At 40.7% G+C, this 20,763-nt stretch overlaps 1 protein-coding gene across 3 annotated transcripts in view; it reads right to left on the bottom strand.

The window, feature by feature from the left end:
* Positions 1-20,763, bottom strand: part of tspan15 (tetraspanin 15) — a 121,628-nt gene that overhangs the window by 63,670 nt on the left and 37,195 nt on the right. For all 3 annotated transcript variants that reach the window (XM_048609037.1, XM_048609036.1, XM_048609038.1), the window contains exon 2: positions 8,895-9,080. In XM_048609037.1, the coding sequence (XP_048464994.1) occupies positions 8,895-9,080 (186 nt within the window). The remainder of the gene's footprint in view (positions 1-8,894; positions 9,081-20,763) is intronic.

The following is a 20,763-nucleotide window of genomic DNA, read 5'->3' as shown; positions in this document are numbered from 1 at the left end:
CTCAAAGTTTAAAACGTCACAAAAGTTAAAGAATACATAAAACTCCCCAAGTTACCTCCAAAATAAAACAAACAACTGTGGATGCTGAGATCTGAAACAAAAACAAAGTGAACAAAAACAAGAAACTCTGCAGGTCTGGCAGCCTCTATGGAGAGAGAAACAATGTTAATGTTTTGAGTCCATTCTGAAGAAGTGTTATGGGACTCAAAAATGTTAACTGTTCTTCTCTCCACAGGTGTTGCCAGACCTGCTGAGTCTCTCCAGCATTCTGTTTCTGTCCCCGGTTTCCCTGTCTTTTAGATGCAGGTTGACAGAAAGCATGGACCAGGTTTCTGTACTTACAAAGATTACTATTTACTACAATTAAATAGATTCTGGCTCCAGATAAACAATCATGAAGTGTTGACCTCTAACCCCTTTATAAAACTCTCACTACACACATGCACAGTCAGAGAGGCAAACATGGACATGCTGAAGTTATGAGTGGGGGAAAAGTCTTGGAAAGCAGTCCTTGCCCACAGAGTTTGCGGAGACTATGTTTTGTGAGGACCAACTGGTCGCCTATCTCTCCTCCTCTTTGAGCGTGTTTCATTCCCTGCTACCTGAAGTACCTGGTTCTCTCTCGTATTCCCTTAAACCTAAGTGCTATGCTAATACCTCAATTGTATCTGCCTTCGTAGGTCTGTCAGGCAATGTCAACTCCAGTTTACCTGCCCACTGAATCAACCTGAGTTTTGAAAGTTCCCTTAAGACTGCCAGGGAAAACTCTACAACTTGCAGAAATCCTTTGCTATTTCCAGTGCTAGGTTTAAAATGCTGTACAGACCCTGTATTTTTCTTCACCTGTATTACTTACTAATACCACACTCAAATCCTTGTTGTCTGTTTCAAAATCAATCCCGATGAGCTCTCAAACTTTATCATATCTCACTGGACTGGAAATCAAGGCTCGGTCTTCCCAGAGTCACCACAAACTTTAAAGATTTTATATATTGTGCAAATATCTCAAACTGATCTGTCTTTTAGATTCAGGTTGACAGAATATTGTTACAGAATAAGAGGACATAATAAGGGGATACTCACGTAAAACTGAGACACAAAGGAATTTCTCCTCCCAGAGGAAGATGAGCATCTGGGAATCTCTACCCCAGAAGGCTGTAGAGGGTAGATCCCTCAAGTATTTAGAGAGGAAGTAGATAGATTTTTGAAATATCAGGGAGTTGATGGCTCTACTGAGCCAGCGCAACATACATTAATGATTTGGATGAAGAAATTGAAAGCAATATCCCCAAATTTGCAGACGACACTAAGCTGGGTGGCAGTGTGTGTGCTATGAGGAGGATGCCACGAGGCTGGAGGGTGACTTGAACAGGCTGGTTGAGTGGACAAATATTTGGCAAATGCAATATGATGTGGATTAATGGTTGCAAAAACAGGATGGCCGATTTTCTGAATAGTGGCAGTTTAGGAAAAGGCAAGGTGCAATGAGACCTGGGTGTCATGGTGGAACAGTCACTAAAGATTGGGATGCAGGTGCAGGAGGTGGTGAGGAAAGCTAATGACAAGCTGGCCTTCATAGTGAGAGGATTGGAGTATAGGAGTGGGGATGCCTTGCTGCAGTTATACAGGGTCTTGCTGAGGCCACACCTGGAGTACTGGGTGCAGTTTTGGTCTTCTAGTCAGAGGAAGGACATTCTTACTATTGAGGGAGTCCAGCGAAGCTTCACCAGACTGATTCTCAGGACGGCAGGGCTGACTTATTAAGACTGGATCGATTAGACTTGTACTCACTGGAATTTAGAAGAATGAGACATGATCTCATAGAAACATATATAATCCTGACGGACTGGACAGACTAGACGTGGGAAGAATCCTCCCGAAGTTGCGGACATTCAGACCTGGAGGTCACAGTCTAAAAATAAGAATTAAGCCATTCATGAGGAAGAACTTCTTCAATCAATTATGAACTTGTGGAATTCTCTACCACAGAAAGCTGGTGGGGCCAGTTAATTAATTATATTCAAGAGAGAGTTGGACATGGCCCTTGAGGTTTAAGGAATCAAAGTGTATGGAGAGAAAGTGGAAGTGGGATACTGAAATTGCATGATTATAGTGAATGGTGCACAGGCTCGAAGGGTCGAATGGCCTACTCCTGCACCTATTTTCTATGCTTCTAAAAGAGGAGTTGAGGCCTGGGGTAGATCAGCCATGATCTCATTGAAAAGCAGAGCAAGCTTGAGGAGGCGAACGGCCTACTCCTACTTCCATTTCTTTTGAAAGCACAGACTAGATTTCCATACTTAAGAACTACGGGTGAACCATCGATATACAATTATAGCATCATATAGTATAGAAGAGGTCCTTTGACCCATTCAGTCTGCACTGACAAAAGAGTACTCTACACCTACACTAATCCTACGTTCCATCACTTGGCCCATAACCCTGAATGTTATAACATATTTAGAGTTTGTTCAAGTACCTTTTAAAGGTTGAGCTTACCTACCCCAACTACCCTCCCAGGCATTCTAGACTCCCATCATCCTCTGGGTGAAAAGGTTTTTCCTCAAATTCCCTCTAAAACTCAGAATCCCCACAGTGCAGAAAGAGGCCATATGGCACACTGAATCTGCACTGATGCCCCACTCCCCCAACCTAAGAATATCCCACCCAGACCCAGCTGCCCAACCTATCCCCGTTACTCCACATTTACCATGGCTAATTAATCTAACCTGCACATCCCTGGACACTATGGGGCAATTCAACATGGCCTATCCTACACATCATTGAACTGTGGGAGGAAACCAGAGCACCCGGTGGAAACTAACACAGACACAGGGGGAATGTGCAAATTCTACCAGATAGTCATGCAAGGCTGGAATCGAATCTGGGTCCACAGTTCTGTGAGGAAACTATGCTAACCACTGAGCCATTGTGCCACCCTACTGTATTTTGGCTTAAAATTATGCCCTTCTCATTACAGGCCTTTGACTAAAGGGAACAGCCACTTCCTATCCACCCTTTCCAAGCCCCTCATAATCATATTCACATCAATAAAGTCCCTGCTCTGAAGAAAACGACCCAAGCTTATCCAACCTCTCTTCACACTGAATCCTATGACATCCTGATGAATCTCGTTTGCATTTCCTCCAGTGTAATCACCTCTTTTCTACAATGCGATAATTAGAATGGCACACAATACTCCAGCAGTGTACAGTTCTGTACAGCTCCAACATGACCTCCCTGCTCTTATAATCTATGCTATAACTGACGTGTTAACTACTGTCTTAACCTGTCCTGCTGCCTTCAGGGATCTGTGGACATCTACAATTTACAAGTTAAAATACTAACCCCTTATAAAACTCCCATTATACACGCATGTAGACAGACACTGCCAGACAAACAAACACTAATGTCATGGATAGAAGGAAAAACTGGGAAAGCCCCTTGCGCAGAGAATTCACTGAGGATTGAAGTGGTCTATTTGACTTGTCAGGAATGGCTGTTTGTGGATCTCTCTCTCTCTCGCTGTGTGTTTTTACTTCCTTCCAGGAGGCACGGAGCACTGGTTCATAAATGATAATGCTTCCAACTTATTTGTTAAAACCAATAGCTTACAGCAACACCCGAGGGAAAATAAACTGGTCTTCTTCAGGCTTTAGGTATTTTCTGCTGCAGAGACAAAGACAGAACCTTCCTTTATGGAGGTTCAAAGGCTTCTGCTTATATTGTTCACATCCACAAGCTGTTCAGCTATCTGGGAGCCAATCACATAGTTTGCTGGCAGTTAGAATGGCTTCGTCATTAACTAGTAATTACTCCATAGACTAATCAGCCACTTGTTGATGGCCAAATCTTTCTTCATACACTATCCCATGGTGCCAGCTTGTCTGTAGTAAATCTCCCCCAGTGGTTGACCAACAATTGTGCAACCAGAGATTAGGATAAGTACTGGTGGCTTGCTTTCAAAAACTTCAGTAATCCCTTCAACAATCATTGTCTTTTCTAAAATAGTTCTTTTCTCGTTATAGCCCGCAATCGAAAATACAACAAAAAGTCTTTAAAATGATGTTCAGCTTCTTGCGTGTTGTTCGTGCTAAATTCAGCCCGGCAATGGGGAATAATCCATCATCGTCCTAATCTATGGCTTGTAGATGGTGGTCAGACCTGGGCGTGTTAGAAGACAAGTTACTTGCCTCAGAATTCCCAGCTTCTGACATGTTCTTGTTGCCACAATATTTGTAAGGTTGGTCCAGTTCAGCTTTGGCCATGGGGAAGCCTCAGAATTTGATAGTGGGGGGAAATCAACAATGGTAATGCCATTGAATACCATGGGGAGATAGTTATCTCTTGTTGAAGATGATCATTGCGTCTCACAAGTATTTGTCACTCATCAGCATAAACCTGAATATTGTCCAGGTTTTGCCTCATATTCTTTGTACAGTCATCAGCTAAACATCGCCATCTCTGACTTTGCATTGGAGGGACGGACATTATGAGTCAGTTGAAGATGGCTTGGTCTAGAACACTACCCTTAGGACCTCCTGCAAAGATATTCTGGAACTGAGATGACTGACCTCTAACAGCTACACACATCTTCCCTTGTGACTCCAACCACTGGAGGATTTTTCTATACTAATTCACAATGACTTCAGTTAGGCTGGGGCGCCTAACAAATGCTTCCTTGATGTCGAGGGAAATCACTTTCATCCCAACTCTGGAGTTCAGCTCTTTTGTCCATTTTTGGACCAAGATTGTAATGAGGTCAGGAGTTGATGGGCAGAACCAAAACTGAGCGTCGTTGCTCGATTGCACCATTGATGACTCATTCCACTGTTTGATGATGATTGAGAGTAGACTGATAGGGTGATAATCAAGTGCTTTAGCTATCACTTTATATGATTTGGAGTATATCAAAATGACTTAAGACCGGCTTCTATGATGTTGTGAACCTCAGAAGATGTTGAGATTGATCATCCACTCAGCACTCTGACTGAAAGTGTTTGCAAATCCTGGAGTTTTGCACCAATGCGTTGGGCTCCCCATCATTGGGGATGGGGACATTTGCAAACATTCCTCCTCCAGTGACTTGTTCAACTGTCCACAACCATTCACAGCTAGTTATGATATGGTTGAAAACTTAGATCTGATCTGTTAGTTGTGGGATTACTTAGCTCTCTCTATCATGTGCTGCTCACGCTGTTTGGTATGCAAGTAATCCTGATTTGGAGTTTTGGTAGGAACAGCAGTAGGTTGGCATCTCCTTTTATGGGTACATCTGGTGCTGTTCCTACCTTGCCCTTGTGCACTTTTTTTATGAGCCAGATTTGATCCCCTGGCTTAAGTAATGATAGAGTGGGAGATAAACTATGAGGTTACAATTCTACTAATGATGATGGCCCATAGTGCCTTTTGGATGCCTAGTTTTGAGATTCAGGTAAATTATCAATATTTCTCTAGATAAACTCTCACATAGATGCTACATAATTTTACTGAACTTTCCTAATAATTATATCTCAATCCGTTTACAATAAGGTCTATCATACATTTGTTTGAAGTTGTAGACTTCCTCACTGAGCCGGTGTGTTTGATTGCGGACGTTTCGTCATCCTGCTAGGTAACATCGTCAGTGCGCCTCCGGTGTTGCCTAGCAGGGTGACGAAACAATTACAATCAAACACACCGGCTCGGCAAGTCTACGAGCTCATCCACAACCCGAGCTACAAATCTTCTCAAAAACTTTATACTTTTGTTTTCCTGTGCTGTGTCTGCATGTTAATTTTATATCATTTTTGTGGTAAGAAACCTTGTTCTCTCTGAAAAGGAAAAAAGTGGTGCCATACATTGGGTTTAAGCTATCAGGCTCAAGTGAAATTCTAGATGACTATAAAAAGTGTAGGAGCATACTACAGCGCGAAATAAGAAGAGCAAAAACAGGGTATGAGATGGATCTGGCAGATAAGGTTAAAGATAATCCCAAGAGGTTCTATAGCTATATTAAGACTAAAAGGGTGGCTAGGGAGAGAATAGGTACCCTTAAAGATCAGCATGGCTGTCTACGTGCAGAACCACAGGAGATGGGGGAGATTTTTAATGAATATTTCTCCTCAGTGTTTACGGAGGAGAGAATCACGGATGCTAAGGAAATAAGGGAAACAAGTGGGGATGTTTTGGACCGCATGCATGTTACCAGAGAGGTGGTGTTGGCAGCCTTAAAGCGCATTAAGGTGGATAAATCCCCTGCGCCTGATCAAGTCCATCCTCCGATGTTGTGGGAGACTAGGGAAGAAATTGCAGAGGCCCTTGCAGAGATTTTTACTTCATCTTTAGCCACTGGTGTAGTTTCAGAAGACTGGAAGGTGGCTAACGTTATTCCATTTTTTAAGAAAGGTAGCAAAGACAAGCCAAGGAATCACAGGCCACTGATCCTGACATCAGTGGTGGGCAAGTTACTGGACAGGATACAGAGGGACAGGATCAATCAACATTTTGATAGTCAAGGTCTGATTAGGGATTGTCAGCATGGAGTTATGTGCAAGAAGTCATGTCTGACAGATTTTTTTTTTTTTTAGAGTTTTTCGAAGAGATAACCAAGAGGATGGATAAGGGTAGGGCAGTGGATGTTGTCTATATCGACTTTAGTAAGGCCTTTGACAAGGTCCTGCATGGCAGGCTAGTCATGAAAGTTAGGTCACATGGGATCCAGGGAGAGCTAGCTAATTGGATTCAAAATTGGTTTGATGTAGGAAGCAGAGGGTGATGGTTGAAGGTTGTTTGTTGGACTTTAGGCCTGTGACCAGTGGTGTGCCACAGGGGTTATTTATGTAAGTGATGTGGATGTGAATGTACAAGGCATGATTAGTAAGTTTGCAGATGATACAAAATTAAGAAGTATCGTTGATAGCAAAGATATTTATCAAAAATTACAGAGGGATCTTGATCAGATGGGGAAGTGGGCTGAGGATTGGCAAATGCAATTCAATACAGATAAGTGTGAGGTATTGTACTTTGGAAAGTCAAACCAAGGTGGGACTTATACAGTAAACGGTAAGGTCCTCAGGAGTGTTGTGGAACAGAGAGACCTACAAGTACAAGTAAGTAGTTCAATGAAAGTGGCACCATAGGTGAAGAAGGCATTTAGCATGCTAGCCTTCATTGGTTGGGGCACTGATTGTAGGAGTTGGGACGTTATGTTACATTTGTATACGTTGTGGTGAGGCTGCACTTGGAGTATTGTGTAGAGTTTTGGTCACCCTGTTACACATGAGACATAGTTAAACTGGAAAGTGTGCAAAGAAGTTTTACGAGGATGTTGCCAGGACTAGTGGGCCTAAGTTATAGGGCAAGGTTGGCCAGGACAGGATTTTATTCCTTGGAATGTAAGAGAATGAGGGGTGACCTTATTGAGGTGTATAACATCATGAGGGACATAAATAGGATGAATGCATATAGTCTTTCTCCCATGGATGGGGAATTGAAAAGTAAAGGCCACATGTTTAAGGTGATAGGGGAAAGATTTAAGAAGGATCCGAGGGGCAACTTCTTCATGCAGAGAGTGGTGCGTTTATGGAATGGGCTGCTGGACAAAGTGGTTGAGGGAGGTACAATAGCAACATTTAAAAAACATTTGGATAGGTACATGGATGCAAAGGGTTTAGAGGGATATGGATCAAATGCGGGCAATTGGAATTAGCTTAGTGGGCACCATGGTCAGTTTGGGCTAGAGGGCCAGTTTCCATGCTACATTACTCTATGACTCTATGACAGGATAAACATGTTCCTGATGATTGCAGCGTCCAGAGCCAGGAGTCACAGTCTAAGAATACAGGTTAGGCCATTTAGGACCAAGATGAGGAGAAATATTTACACCTGGAAAGCCTGTGAAATTCTTTGCTACAGAAAGAAGTTGAGGCCAAAACATTGAATGTTCTCAAGATGGAGTTAGATATAGTGCTTAGGGTAAAGGGATCAAAAATATAGGAGAAAGAGGGAACAGGGTACTGAGTAGGATTATCAGCCATGACTGCATTGATTGGCACAGCATATTTGAATGGCCTACTCCTGCCCCTGTTTTCTTGAGTTTCTATGTTTCTTCTTTCTATCATGAATTCATGAATGTTACTGATCCACAGAAATTATTTTAGATCCAAGGAATTCTATAGGATCAAAATCAAATGTATTTCATTAAACAAGTCAGATTTCTCTTTCTTATCCTAGAAGTACCTCAGTAAATTCAAATTGATTACTATTAATCAGGAAATTAAACTAGCAAAATCTAACTTTTCATTAAGTTATCAGTAGCAAGGGCTAACTGACTTGCCTTGTACCAATTATATAGTTGCAAAACATTAAATCTTGAAACCTACTGGTTAATGTTTTGGTAAAATAGAAGCGAAAAACATGCTACCTGTTTACTTGATAATGTAATAATTTCCAAGTGACTATAATTTATTAGGTGTTATATTTTAGGATTTCTTTTTTGTATTTCACTTGTGCTTTTACAAAATGATTTCCATCTAAACCTTGTTTTACAAACTAAACAATTAATCTTTCTTTATATCACACAGCAAACAAAACGACACTAGTGCCAGGAAGAACATTTGGACTTTCAACATGGTAATTACCAGCTTTTAGGGTGCAGCATGAGTTTATGGCCAAAACAATAAATATGAGTTTAAACAGTAATATTTTCTAGTTCACATCATTATTATTCATAGAATGCAGTCTGGATTTAAATGAAGTGTTTTGGGAAAATATTCAATCAGCTAGGTAGGAAATCACATTCAAATTGTTTAAACTAAGCTTCTTTCACCTTGAGAACATATTTTAAAAGAATCAATGCCAAGTTAGGAAGTAAACAGCCAATAATATCGTAGTACTAGCAAAGCATGTCTTACCACTTTCAGAAGGCACAAGTTGTCCCGCAAAGATGCTAAAACACCAATAAACGACACCACAAACATCAGAATTCCCAGCAAAATCAGGATTATAGCTGGAGCTAAAAAGGCACCTTGCAGTGTCTTGTATTTCTGTCTCTCAACTTCTGCATATATGCCAATACAAAGGATGAAAGTTCCAATCAACTGCAAAATATGAAAACAAAGTATTAGCACATTAAAGTTACATGGGAAAAAAACAAATCTTAGTGTTAATTTCTACATACATCATGCATTCCAATAAACAGCAATCCCATTCAGAGGTTTACTATTTCCCTTATATTCTCGTGCAATCTTTTAAGCAAATTTTCCCCACACCCCAAAATGTTTAAATTTCTTTCTAAAGACATTTAAAATACACTTTTACATGCAAATATTTATGTGATTTCTGTATGTGATTCTTATGATTTGAAGCTTGCACCTTTCATTCTGTTCCTTAGTCGTACGAACACCCTATTCTGAAGTCATCTTTGGACTCAAAATGTTAACTCTGTTTCTCTTCCCATAGGTGCCGTAAAAGCATTTGTTTTTATTTCAGATTTCCAGCATCTGCAGTATTTTAGGTAACAAGGTGTAGAGAAAAAAAATTTTTCTGAAGAAGGGTCCAGACCTGAAACGTCAACTTTCCTGCTCCTCTGATGCTGCCTGGCCAGCTCTACACCTTGTTATCTCAGATTCTCCAGCATCGGCAGTTCCTACTATCTCTGCAGTATTTTATTTCCTTTGACCCTAGAAAATTAATCTTTCTGTCACTGAACCTCTCCTTCTTTCACTCTATCACAGACCTCCCTTGTCCCACTCACCCTTTGGTCAAAACTTTTTACATTTCTAATATTTCCTCTCAGCTCTGATGAAAAGAAGAAACCTGAACTGTTAACTCAATTTTTGTCCCTCAACCGATATTGCCTGAAATGCTGAATACTTCAGCATTTTCTGTTTTTACTTTAAATGTTCAGAATCCACAGTGTTCTGCTTCGTTATCCACTTACAACTATTTACCTTTATTTGCAACTTAGAAAAATATCTTTACACAGCTCAAGTCTATTAAAAACAGATGAGTGGACAGGATAAAGAAGAGTTAAAGAAATAGGTTTGGAGATGACTTTTAAAAGGAGAAAAGGTAGACTTAAGGATGAAAAGAGCCCCATAAGTTATACATAACTACCCGTGGTGGAGTAAAGGGAATGAGCGCAGACTCTGGAGTCAGAAGAATACTGGGTGCAAGAACTGAGTTTCAGGGTTCGTGGAAATTAAAGAGAAATGGAGGGGGATATCACAATGGATTTAACACAAGAGATGGGAATATTAAAATTCGGGACGTTCAGGAATTAAGGAGTCAAGGATGGGGTGGTGGGTGAGCAGAACTTTCTGCATATTAGGATGTGGATAGCAGAGCTTGGCTGAGTTTATAGAGAGTGGAAGTTGGGAGGCCAGCCAGGAGACCATGAGAATAGTTGAGTCAGTACAAAACTAAATGGCGGTTGTACTGAGGTACTGGTGGAGGGGGGACAATGTTAGAGAAGTGGAGGTGGAAAATCTTTGTTATTAAAAAGTATATTGTGTCAGAAACTTTGCTTAAAATTGAACAAAACATGTACTTAATTTTCAAGCGTCATAGTTTCTTCAGTTAAATTCACAAAGTCTTTAAGTTCATTTTGAATGAATCAGTTTCTTTGGATGAAATGGCTAAGTTTTTTAAAAAATTTATTCATGGGATGTGGGTATTGCTGGCTAGGCCAGCATTTATTGCCCGTATCTAATTGATCAGAGGAGATTGTTGCGAGTCTGGAGTCACATATAGGCCAGATGAGGCAAGGACAGTAATTTTCTTCCCTAAAAGGACGTTAGTGATCTAGATGGGTTTTTGTTTTGGACAATTGACAATGGTTTCATGGTCGTCATTAGACTCTTAACTCCAGACTTTTGTTGAAATCAAATTCCATCACCTGCCATTGCAGGATTTGAACCTGGGTCTGCCATGTCTTTAGGTTAATAGCCTAGTGATAATACCATCACCCTCCCCTATCCTCTTATCATTTTTGAACCTATAAGCAGGTCTATCTAAATAAACAAAAGTAGACTAAGGTTGTTGCCTTGCTCGCTGAGCTGACTTGTTCTCATTCATTGAACCTGCGCTGTTGGCCTCAATTTGTATAGCAAACCAGCTTTCCAGCTAGTTAAGCTATCCAGTATATAACTAACTATCCAGTATATAGCACCATATTAATACTCTGATATGTTCCAAGATGTGACAAAAGGATGACATGGAATATACTTGGAATTTTACAGCAAAGAAACTGATAATTTCTCCCAATGTCCATGCCAGCATTTATGGTCCACAAGCCTCCTCCAACTTTTATTCATCACATTATACTAACATATCCTTCTATTCCTCCTCAATTGATGTTACTTTGACCACTCAGTCATGCTACTAAACTCCACACATTCACCACTAAGAAGGTTCTCTGAATTATGTACTGCATTCATTAGCCATTATCACAAGCATGCTTAAAACACATTGGATGCTGGGAGTGCACATTAGGAAACCAGGCACAGAAAAGTCCCTGTACACATTTAGACGTCAAATAACGCACATGGACGGAAACTTGCATGTGAGTCAGGTTAATCTCTGCACCCGAAACCCCAGCAGGCAAGCTATCATGGACCATGCTGGGATTGCCAAATCATAAAATCGTCCCCATGAATTTGTAAACGACATTGTGCAATATTACCATATTGGAACGGGTTCCTTCTGCACCATAACAATTCTGTGATTTTGTAACAAAGTCATAACAAGTTTCTCCGTTTGTCAGTTCCATTATCTGGTTGAAGTAAGCTTTTAATACTGCCATGAACACAAAAATGCACCGAGCACTTGTATACTGATATCAAGGTCTGTCTATCTTACACAAGGTGCAAGCTAGGAACAGGGCTTTTACAACCAGCGTTCCAGTGGCAATGCTAACAGCAAGTCAGAGGGTACTTTTTGTCACAACAGTAACAATACTATACTTTGTCGTCCAGTTATCGGATGGATATTATTAAGCTGAAGAGGATTCAGAAGAGATTTACCAGGATGTTGCTGGGTATGGAAGGTTTGAGTTATAAAGAAAGGCTAGTAAGGCTGGGACTTTTTCCATTGGGGCATAAGAGATTGAGAGGCGACGTAATAGAATAAGATAATGAGGGGTATAGATAAAGTTAATAGTAGTTGACTTTTCCCTAGGACGGGGGATTTCAAGACTATGGGGCACATTTTTAAGGTGAGAGGAAAGAGTTTTAAAAAGGTATGGGGGCAATTTTTTTAATAGAGGTTCGTGTGTGGAATGAACTTCCAGAGGAAGTGGCGGGTGTAGATACATTTATCTTTAATGTTTAAAAGATATTTGGACAAGTACATGAATAAGAAAGGTTTTTAGAGATATGGGCCAGCAGCAGGCAGGTGGGACTAGTTTAATTTGGGATTACGTTTGGCATGGACTGGTTGGACCGAAGGGTCTATTTCCATTCTGTATGACTCTATGACTCAGCAGTGAGGAGGGTGAAGACAGGTATGGGCAAGTACAACATTGAATCTTGTTGCACTAGTTTTGTAAACTTTAAAAAAACTGTTGCAAACATTATTTTCAGTATGTCACAACTGAGTTCTGCATACAGAGGAAAAAGAGACAGAAAGAATATTTTTCAAAAAAATTGAAAGTATACACTTTTTGCATTAGCAACAATTCAAACTTAAAAGGATGGAGACTATATTCATTAATGTTCAGTCTACGAGAGGATGTTTGGAGCTAATAAATACATAAAGGTAAAGTTGCCACAGTCCTACCAGACCATAGGCTGCTCTCTCATCAAACAGAAACGACAGTTGGCACTTTAACCTGAGGGTCACCACACCTCAGGTGAGGGGAGAAGTTGAGAAGGAGAGGCCTTTATGGTAATTTCAGTCAAAGTGGGAATTGAACCCATGCTGTTGGCATTTATTTGCATTGCAACCAGCCAACTGAGCTAACTGTACCCACCCCCACTCACCAAATAAACACTTAGCACATTGTTAAAAAGATGATTAGACCGTAATACCAAAGGAACAACTAGTTTATATCTACCATGATCAGGAGCATAGCAGTAATGCTTTTGGTCTAATGCCAAAGAGACGTTGAACGAAGGAAGGAAGGGATTTTATGGGGCCCGTAAGAGTGGGAGAGCGGTGAGTGGGCTAACTTAATTAGGCGAGAGTTGAAATTTTATTCATGATGGCAGGTTCCTACTTATAATGGATTTGCATGCCATGAATATCCCTCAGATAAAACCTTTCCCTAATGGTGTTCTGCCTTCATGGTAAAGTCAGTGGCACATGAAATCACGTCACACATGGTTCACATTTGTTTAAAACTGGTATGCACCTTTGGCTTTGTGTAATTGTATTTGTGGTCAGTGGATTTCCTTGTTGAAATCTACAAGGTGGGGGACAAGGGCAAAGGCAGCTCCCATGAAGGCTCAGGACTGGCAAGAGTGAGCCAGTGTTGAAGGATTGGGGAATGTGGAGTGGATCAGGGCTTTCCTGGCACAGGCTTTGTGCTGACAGTACGGCCAAGGTTGAAATACGTGTTGCAGAACATGTCAATGTGACATTGCATGTCCAGTTCCAAACTAGCAGCTAATGCAGTGTTAACAAAAAGGAAACTGTGAAGTATGTCCTTGAAAGACCTTGGTCTTTTCATGGAGTTGCATCAGACTACATAATGCCCTGTCTATATGATATATGATTTTAATGCCACCGTCATGGAAAGCATTGGAGAGCACGACATGATGGACGTCTGGTTGATAACAGAAATGAGAAGCAGGCAGAATACAGAACATTTAAACAGGAAGTGAAAAACAAAGAAGGACAGTATAGATGACTGGTAGTCAAAATAAATGAGAAGTCAAAAGTCTTCCATAGGTATTTAATTAATTTTAAAAGGTGGTTAGAGGAGATGGCTGATTATCGACAAAAAAAATGGGAATATACACATGGAGGCAGATGGCACGGCTGAAGCATTAATCAGAACTTTGCATCTGTCTTTACTAAAGATGATGCTGCCAAAGTTAACTGAAAAAGGAGGCTGCAATACTGGATGTGCTAAAAAGTCAATAAAATCTTGGTACTAGAATAACTATCTGTACTCAAAGCTGATAAGTGACCAGAGCTGTATCACATGCATTTGGGAATACAGACAGAAATTAAAGGTAGAAATTGCAGAGACAGTGGCAATAATCTTCCAATCCTGATTATAATAAAAGGTGATTGACTTGAAACATTAGTCTGTTTCTCTTTCTGCAGATGGTGCTGAATTTTACCAGCATTTTCTGTGTTTATTTTGGAATTCCAGGACCCTTTATGTTCTTCTAATCCAGTCCTCCACCAGCAGACTGGAAAATTGTGAATATTACACCCATATTCAGAAAAAGTTGCAAGGATAAGACCTGTGATTACAGGTTAATCACTCTTAATTTGTAGTGGAGAAGCTTTTAGAAATAATAATCTAAAATAAAATTAGCAGTCCTCTGGTTTAAAGAAAACTAGCACAAACTTAAGGGAAAATAGCATTTCATGAATTTGACTGCATTTTTTTGATGATGGAAAGAAATGGTGTACATGAATTTTCAAGAGGTATTTCATGAAGTTCCACATTACAGGCTGTCAGCAAATTTGAACCCCATAGAACAAAAGGCACAGTTGCAGCATGGTGATAAAACTGGCTGAGTAAAAGGACAAAGGATAGCAGTAAGTGGCTTCTTCTCAGAATGGAGGAAGATAGTAGGATTCCCCAGAATTGATATTAGGACCACAGCTTTCCTTGATCCATATCAATGGCCTAGACTTGACTATACTGGACATAACTTCAAAATTCATTATGACATAAAACCTAGAAGTATTATGAATGGCGAAGAGGATAATGTTAGACTTCAGAAACACTGGTGAAGTGCATGCTTGTGAATGATGCACTTTGCTACAAGTTACAAGGAATAACAAGGAGACAAATTATCAAATAAAATATTCAATAGCATACAAGTTTAGGAGTACCACCTGGAGGTATATGTGTACAATTTGTTAAAAGTGGCCAGGCAAGTTGAGAAAGTGTTTCATGAGGCCTCTGGATTCTGGTCTTTATAAACTGATGATTTGGCTTCAATCAGGAACATTTTGTCCACTTCTGGGCACTATATTTTACACAGAACATAATGATTTGAGAGAATAGTTCTGGAATAATAGTCTTTAGTTACGTGGATGAATTTGTAAAGCTAAGGCTTTTCTTAGAGAAAAGGTCTAGAGCAATTTGAAAGGTACGATCAGAAGGAGTTCGTACAGATATGGAGAAATTGTTACCATTTGTGGAAGGGTAAAGAACTAGAGCACGTCAATTTCAAACAAATGGCAAATGAATCCAAACCAACTCAAGGGAAAAACTTTTTCATGCAATCGTTAGAATCTGGGGTGCACTGCCTGAGACTGTGATGCTAGCAGATTCAATTGTGGTTTTAAAATGTAATTGGATAATTGTTTGAATAGAAGAGACGTGGAGTGCTTTGGGGAAAAGGGGAGGGAGAGAGACTTACTGAGGTGCTCTTGGAGAGACAGACAAGATGTGACAGACTGAATGGCACCCTTTTGTATAGTAACTGTTCTTTGATTCTAACACAGGGTAACTTATCATCCTTACCAGTGACACCAACATTCCATGGCCGAATAAAAAAGACACAATTTGCCATTTCTAGCACTTCAGTGACGAGCTAGACAGTGAGATGCCGTTTTTACAAAATCAACGGTGAAGTAATTTAACACAAACAACATTTAGGCGCTTGCGTTGAACTACGTATCTTATCATCACTTGAAGTCACAACACTATCATATTAATAACAGCAGGCACATTTAGCCCCAATGTTATTTTGACGTGAAAATGTGGAAGTTCACTTTACAGTAGAATCCATTATACAGCATGGAAACAGAACCTCCAGTTCAACTGTCCATGTTGACCTGCTATCCTAAATTAATCTAGTCCCATTTACTAGCATTTGGCCCATATCCCTGTAAACCCTTCCTATTCATGTACTCGTCCAGATGCCTTTTAAGTGCCATAATTGTACCAGCCTCCGCCACTTCCTCTGGCAGCTCATTCCACACACACACACACACACACCAAGTTACACTGGCCAAATCAGGTATCTTTCTAAATTTTACATGTTTACACCTGTATCATTGTGATGAGAGCAGATTGATTTAAGGTATATTTTCCTTTTTGGTATTTTTACTAATACACTAAGATAACACCGTGATGTATGTTGAATAAGCTGCTTGGCTATCAATTTTTTATCTTCAGTAATTTAATGAAATCACGTGATCCTGATATTTTAAAGGGTCATTCAGCTCAATATGTTACACTGCATTCCATTAGTAAGTCATTAATTCCCCTGACAGTTAGTTAGTTGTTTCAGAATTCCTGCTGGGACCAAGCCTTATGCAAGGATCTCCATGGAATCTAGCTGGATGCGGGTATCTGACGGAGTAGGACTAAGGAAAACCTAGTGTCTAGTCCCACAAGTCTATACCATATCTTTGACATTACCAGGATATGATGCAAGAATAAATGCTGGAACAACAGGTAAGAATATGCACACCAATCTCCTGGATGAAGCAAATGGTCTTGTAGGGGTAGGCGAGTCCCAGGCTAGGATCCTGTACTAGTCTTCCAAAAAATCTGGAGGAAATTTATTTCTGTAAATGTCTTAAATAGCTACTGTAAACTCTGTAATCTTTGAGACTGGAGAACACAGCATCCCTATGATTAATCTGAACTTCTGGCTTGTGTCACCAATGGAAGACAAAATGGTTAAGACAAAGCAAATATTCTCCTTAAAATTCAACTTCATCTTGAGGAACCAAAAACATGCAGAAGAAAAAAACTGCATACATAGCAGTAAACGTTTCTCTTCAGAAGTATTTTGTGCGAGTATGAATCAGGACATTTTAACATAGAGCAATATAAAATTATTATTGTGCAGCTGTCAGTGATATGAACCTCTCAGGAAGCACTCATACTCTCCTGCTGAAATGATCTCAGTTATTCATAAATCACTCCAGCATTACTCTCATGGTTCAGGAAACTTGAACTCTCACTTCCATTCCTTGCATACAGAAATAACATTCAGACTTAGCCCGATGTGTACTGAAACTTTTATTTGGCACCTAAGTAACAGCCAATGACATTCACCAACAGGAGAAAAATTAAACATCTCACTTTGATATTTAATGGCATGACCATTGCTGAATCCTCACTAACATGCCCTGAATGAAAATATAATTGGGATAGCCATATAATTAATGTGGCTACAAGAACAAGCCAGAAACTGGGAATTCTGTGGTGGATAACTCACTTTCTGACTCTCCAAAGGCTGTCTACCATCTACAAGGCACAAGCCTGATGTATGAAATGCTCTAGGGATTATTGCAACTCCAACAACATTCAATCTCAACACCATCTGGGAAAAGTTGCCCACTTGATTTGCATCCAATCCGCCACCTTAGATATTCAATCCCTCCAATACCAGCACAAATATGCAGCGGTGTGTGCAATCTTAAAGTCTTTGTTCAAAGGCATCTTTCAAACTTACAACCTCAATTAGATTAAAAAAAGGCAGCCATCACAAGGAATACCAATATCTGCTAGCTGCCCAAATCACAAATTATCCTTACTTGGAACCATATCACCATTCATTCACTGTTACTGGATCAAAACCTTTGCACTCACTCCAGAACAGTACTGTAGGTGTTCCTACACCACACAGATGCAGCAATTAGAGGGGACATCTCATGATTGTTTTCTCAAGGGCAATTCAGGATGGGATATAAATGCTGGCCTCTTATCCTGTTTCTGGTAAGATGGCAGCAGTGTAGGTTGCTCCAGCGGGAGCTCTTCTGCTGCAACCATTCTTTTTCTTCTCTTTGTTTCTTTTCTCCCTCTCTTCTCTCGGCCTTGAACACCCAGCCCCAGTCACCGAAGTGGGGTCAGCAGTCGGTGGAGACACCAGCAGCTGGAATGAGAACGCCAGTGACCAGCGGTCCAAAGCAAGGATGCTGGCGACCAGCGATGCCAGCAACCGGTGGTCACAGTTGGGATGCCAGTGACCAGTGGCCCAGTGCCGAGATTGGGCAGCCAGTGGTCAGACCATGTGGTTGCCCCCTGCACTGATCTGCTGCGGAGAGATTTTGGAGAGAGAATGTGATGTCTGCCTTTTTAATTTTGCTTCTTGTTTTTCTGACCTATGGTTATACTGTGTATAGCTTAATGTAACATTTTTTCTTCATTTCTCTATTTTGTAATTAAGTATTGCACCTATGATGATGCTATAGATACCAACTTATAAACTTTTCATTGTACTCATTTGAGTATGTGACAATAAAGCTAATTCCATTCAATACCACAAAAAATTACAATAAAAGCCACTCCGAAAAATCGCACAAATATGAAGAAAAACAACACAGCTGTAGAAGAGCTACCACAGCATTCAGTGTTATTTAAAAATTTTCACATTGAATTTGGCATCTCTTTGACACTAAAGGGAAGTATGAAATGGGCAGATAAATTCCAAAATATGAATTCAGCAGACTGTAAACCTAAAATCAATGCTCTGTTGTCACAACATAAATAATGGAATTCTTACTATCCTGACCAATAATTAGGTCACTCGTGCCAGAACATGAAAATCAGTACCGTCACATCTCCAAGTTCAAGTCCTTTTGGGATTATTAATGTGCTACAAAAAGCAACAAAATTTGAAACAATTAATGTCTTGCCTTATAGCACAGTAAATTACACTGTACTACATTTCAACACAAATCACATTTATCATATTGCATGATTGAAGGTTGGACGGTCATATCAATTTAAAGAATTCCTTCTGGGAAGCACTTCATCAAGCAGTTAATTTAAAATGTGACAGTCCTCAAAAAATTGACCTATTGGCATCATAAATATGACATGTTCTTTCAGTATCCTGCAATTTTTTTACAACACATTCAGCTTTTTTTTTTCTCCAGTTTGCTCCTGACAACATGTCCAGCAATTCATCATACTTCACATGAATTTAGTCAATCACTGAAATCAGACTCTAGTCATGCAAGTCACCACAATGGTGATAAATCCTGTTCTTGGCAGTCACCTATATAAACAGACTCTGTAGCAAGGCTAATTCATGGAAGCCAATTGCAGTAATTCAATGCCTATCTAAATACGATAGCATGTTCAGAACAAACCAGAAATTTAATCTGACTGTGTGATCAATACTACTAAACCAAAGAAGTCAAGATTCTATCACAGCAAAGGACACATCAGGAAAAAGGCTTTCTCAAGACTTCATCTCTATCAATCGTTTCAGGACCTCTGTGCTGTGCTGCTGTACTTCATTGGACAATAGAATAACTTCTGTTTTTTGTCCAGCAGTTACTTCAGAGTAACTGTTGAGAAATTGGCTTGCCATGTGGACTGATTTGGCATTTCTGCTGAAGATCCCATCTTGGCCACCTCAACAGCTCCTTAGGAGGAGTCATCAAAATTTGCACACTTGGTTTCCTTATCAATAAGGAGGCATTAATAATCAGAAGTATTTCAATTTTTTAATGTGGAAACATATCCTTTATATCCTTGGAAACCAGTGGAAAAGGAGCTCTTGTTCATGTATATCAAACACTCTCTAAATGTAGAAGCATTGGGAGGAGGACACGAGGCCAGGCAAAGTAGCACTAGCTGCTTTGGTTACAGGGTTTCTCTCTCTCTAGACCTCTTTTACAAAGGCCACTAGCACTATGTTTGAGAACCCATGCAGTATCTGATCTATCCTGAAACCTGCCACCGTACATCAACCAGCCCACTATATACTTTGTGAAATTGGAGTCGAGATACTCTTTCCACAAAAAAAAAGTGTTTTTAATTGTCTGAGACACATCTCTTTCAATTCCTCCCACTTCCTACAGGCAAAGGGGGTGGCCATGGGTACCCGCATAGGCCCAAGCTATGCCTGCCTCTTTGTAGGTTACGTGGAACAATCCCTCCTCCGTACGTACACTGGCCCTAAACCCCACCTCTTCCTCCGTTACATTGATGACTGTATCGGCGCCGCCTCGTGCTCCCACGAGGAGCTCGAACAGTTCATCCACTTCACCAACACCTTCCATCCCAACCTTAAGTTCACCTGGACCATCTCTAATACCTCTCTCTCCTTCCTGGACCTCTCTGTCTCCATCTCGGGCAACCACCTAGAAACCGATATCCATTTCAAGCCCACCGACTCCCACAGCTACCTAGAATACACCTCCTCCCACCCACCTTCCTGCAAAAATGCCATCCCTATTCCCAATTCCTTCGCCTCTGCCGCATCTGCTCCCAGGATGAGGCATTCCACTCCAGTACATCTCAGATGTCCTCATTTTTCAAGGACCGCAACTTTCCCCCCGCTCAGTGGTCAAGAACGCCCTCGACCATGTCTCCCGCATTTCCCGCAACTCATCCCTTACACCCCCACCCGCAATAACAACCAAAACAGAATCTCCCTCGTCCTCACGTACCACCCCACCAACCTCTGGATCCAACACATCATCCTCCGACACTTCCGCCATCTGCAATCCGACCCCACCACCAAAGACATTTTTCCCTCCCCATCCTTATCTGCTTTCTGAAGGGACCACTTTCTCCATGACTCCAGTGTCTGCTCCACACTCCCCTCCAGCCCCACCTCACCCGGCACTTTTCCCTGCAACTGCAGGAAGTGCTACACCTGCCCCTACACCCCCCCCCTC

Source organism: Rhincodon typus, chromosome 20, assembly GCF_021869965.1.
Source record: "Rhincodon typus isolate 14 chromosome 20, sRhiTyp1.1, whole genome shotgun sequence".
Classification (NCBI taxonomy): domain Eukaryota; kingdom Metazoa; phylum Chordata; class Chondrichthyes; order Orectolobiformes; family Rhincodontidae; genus Rhincodon; species Rhincodon typus.
The sequence above is the reverse complement of the archived record's forward strand: the minus strand, read 5'-3'. Positions and strand labels throughout refer to the sequence as shown.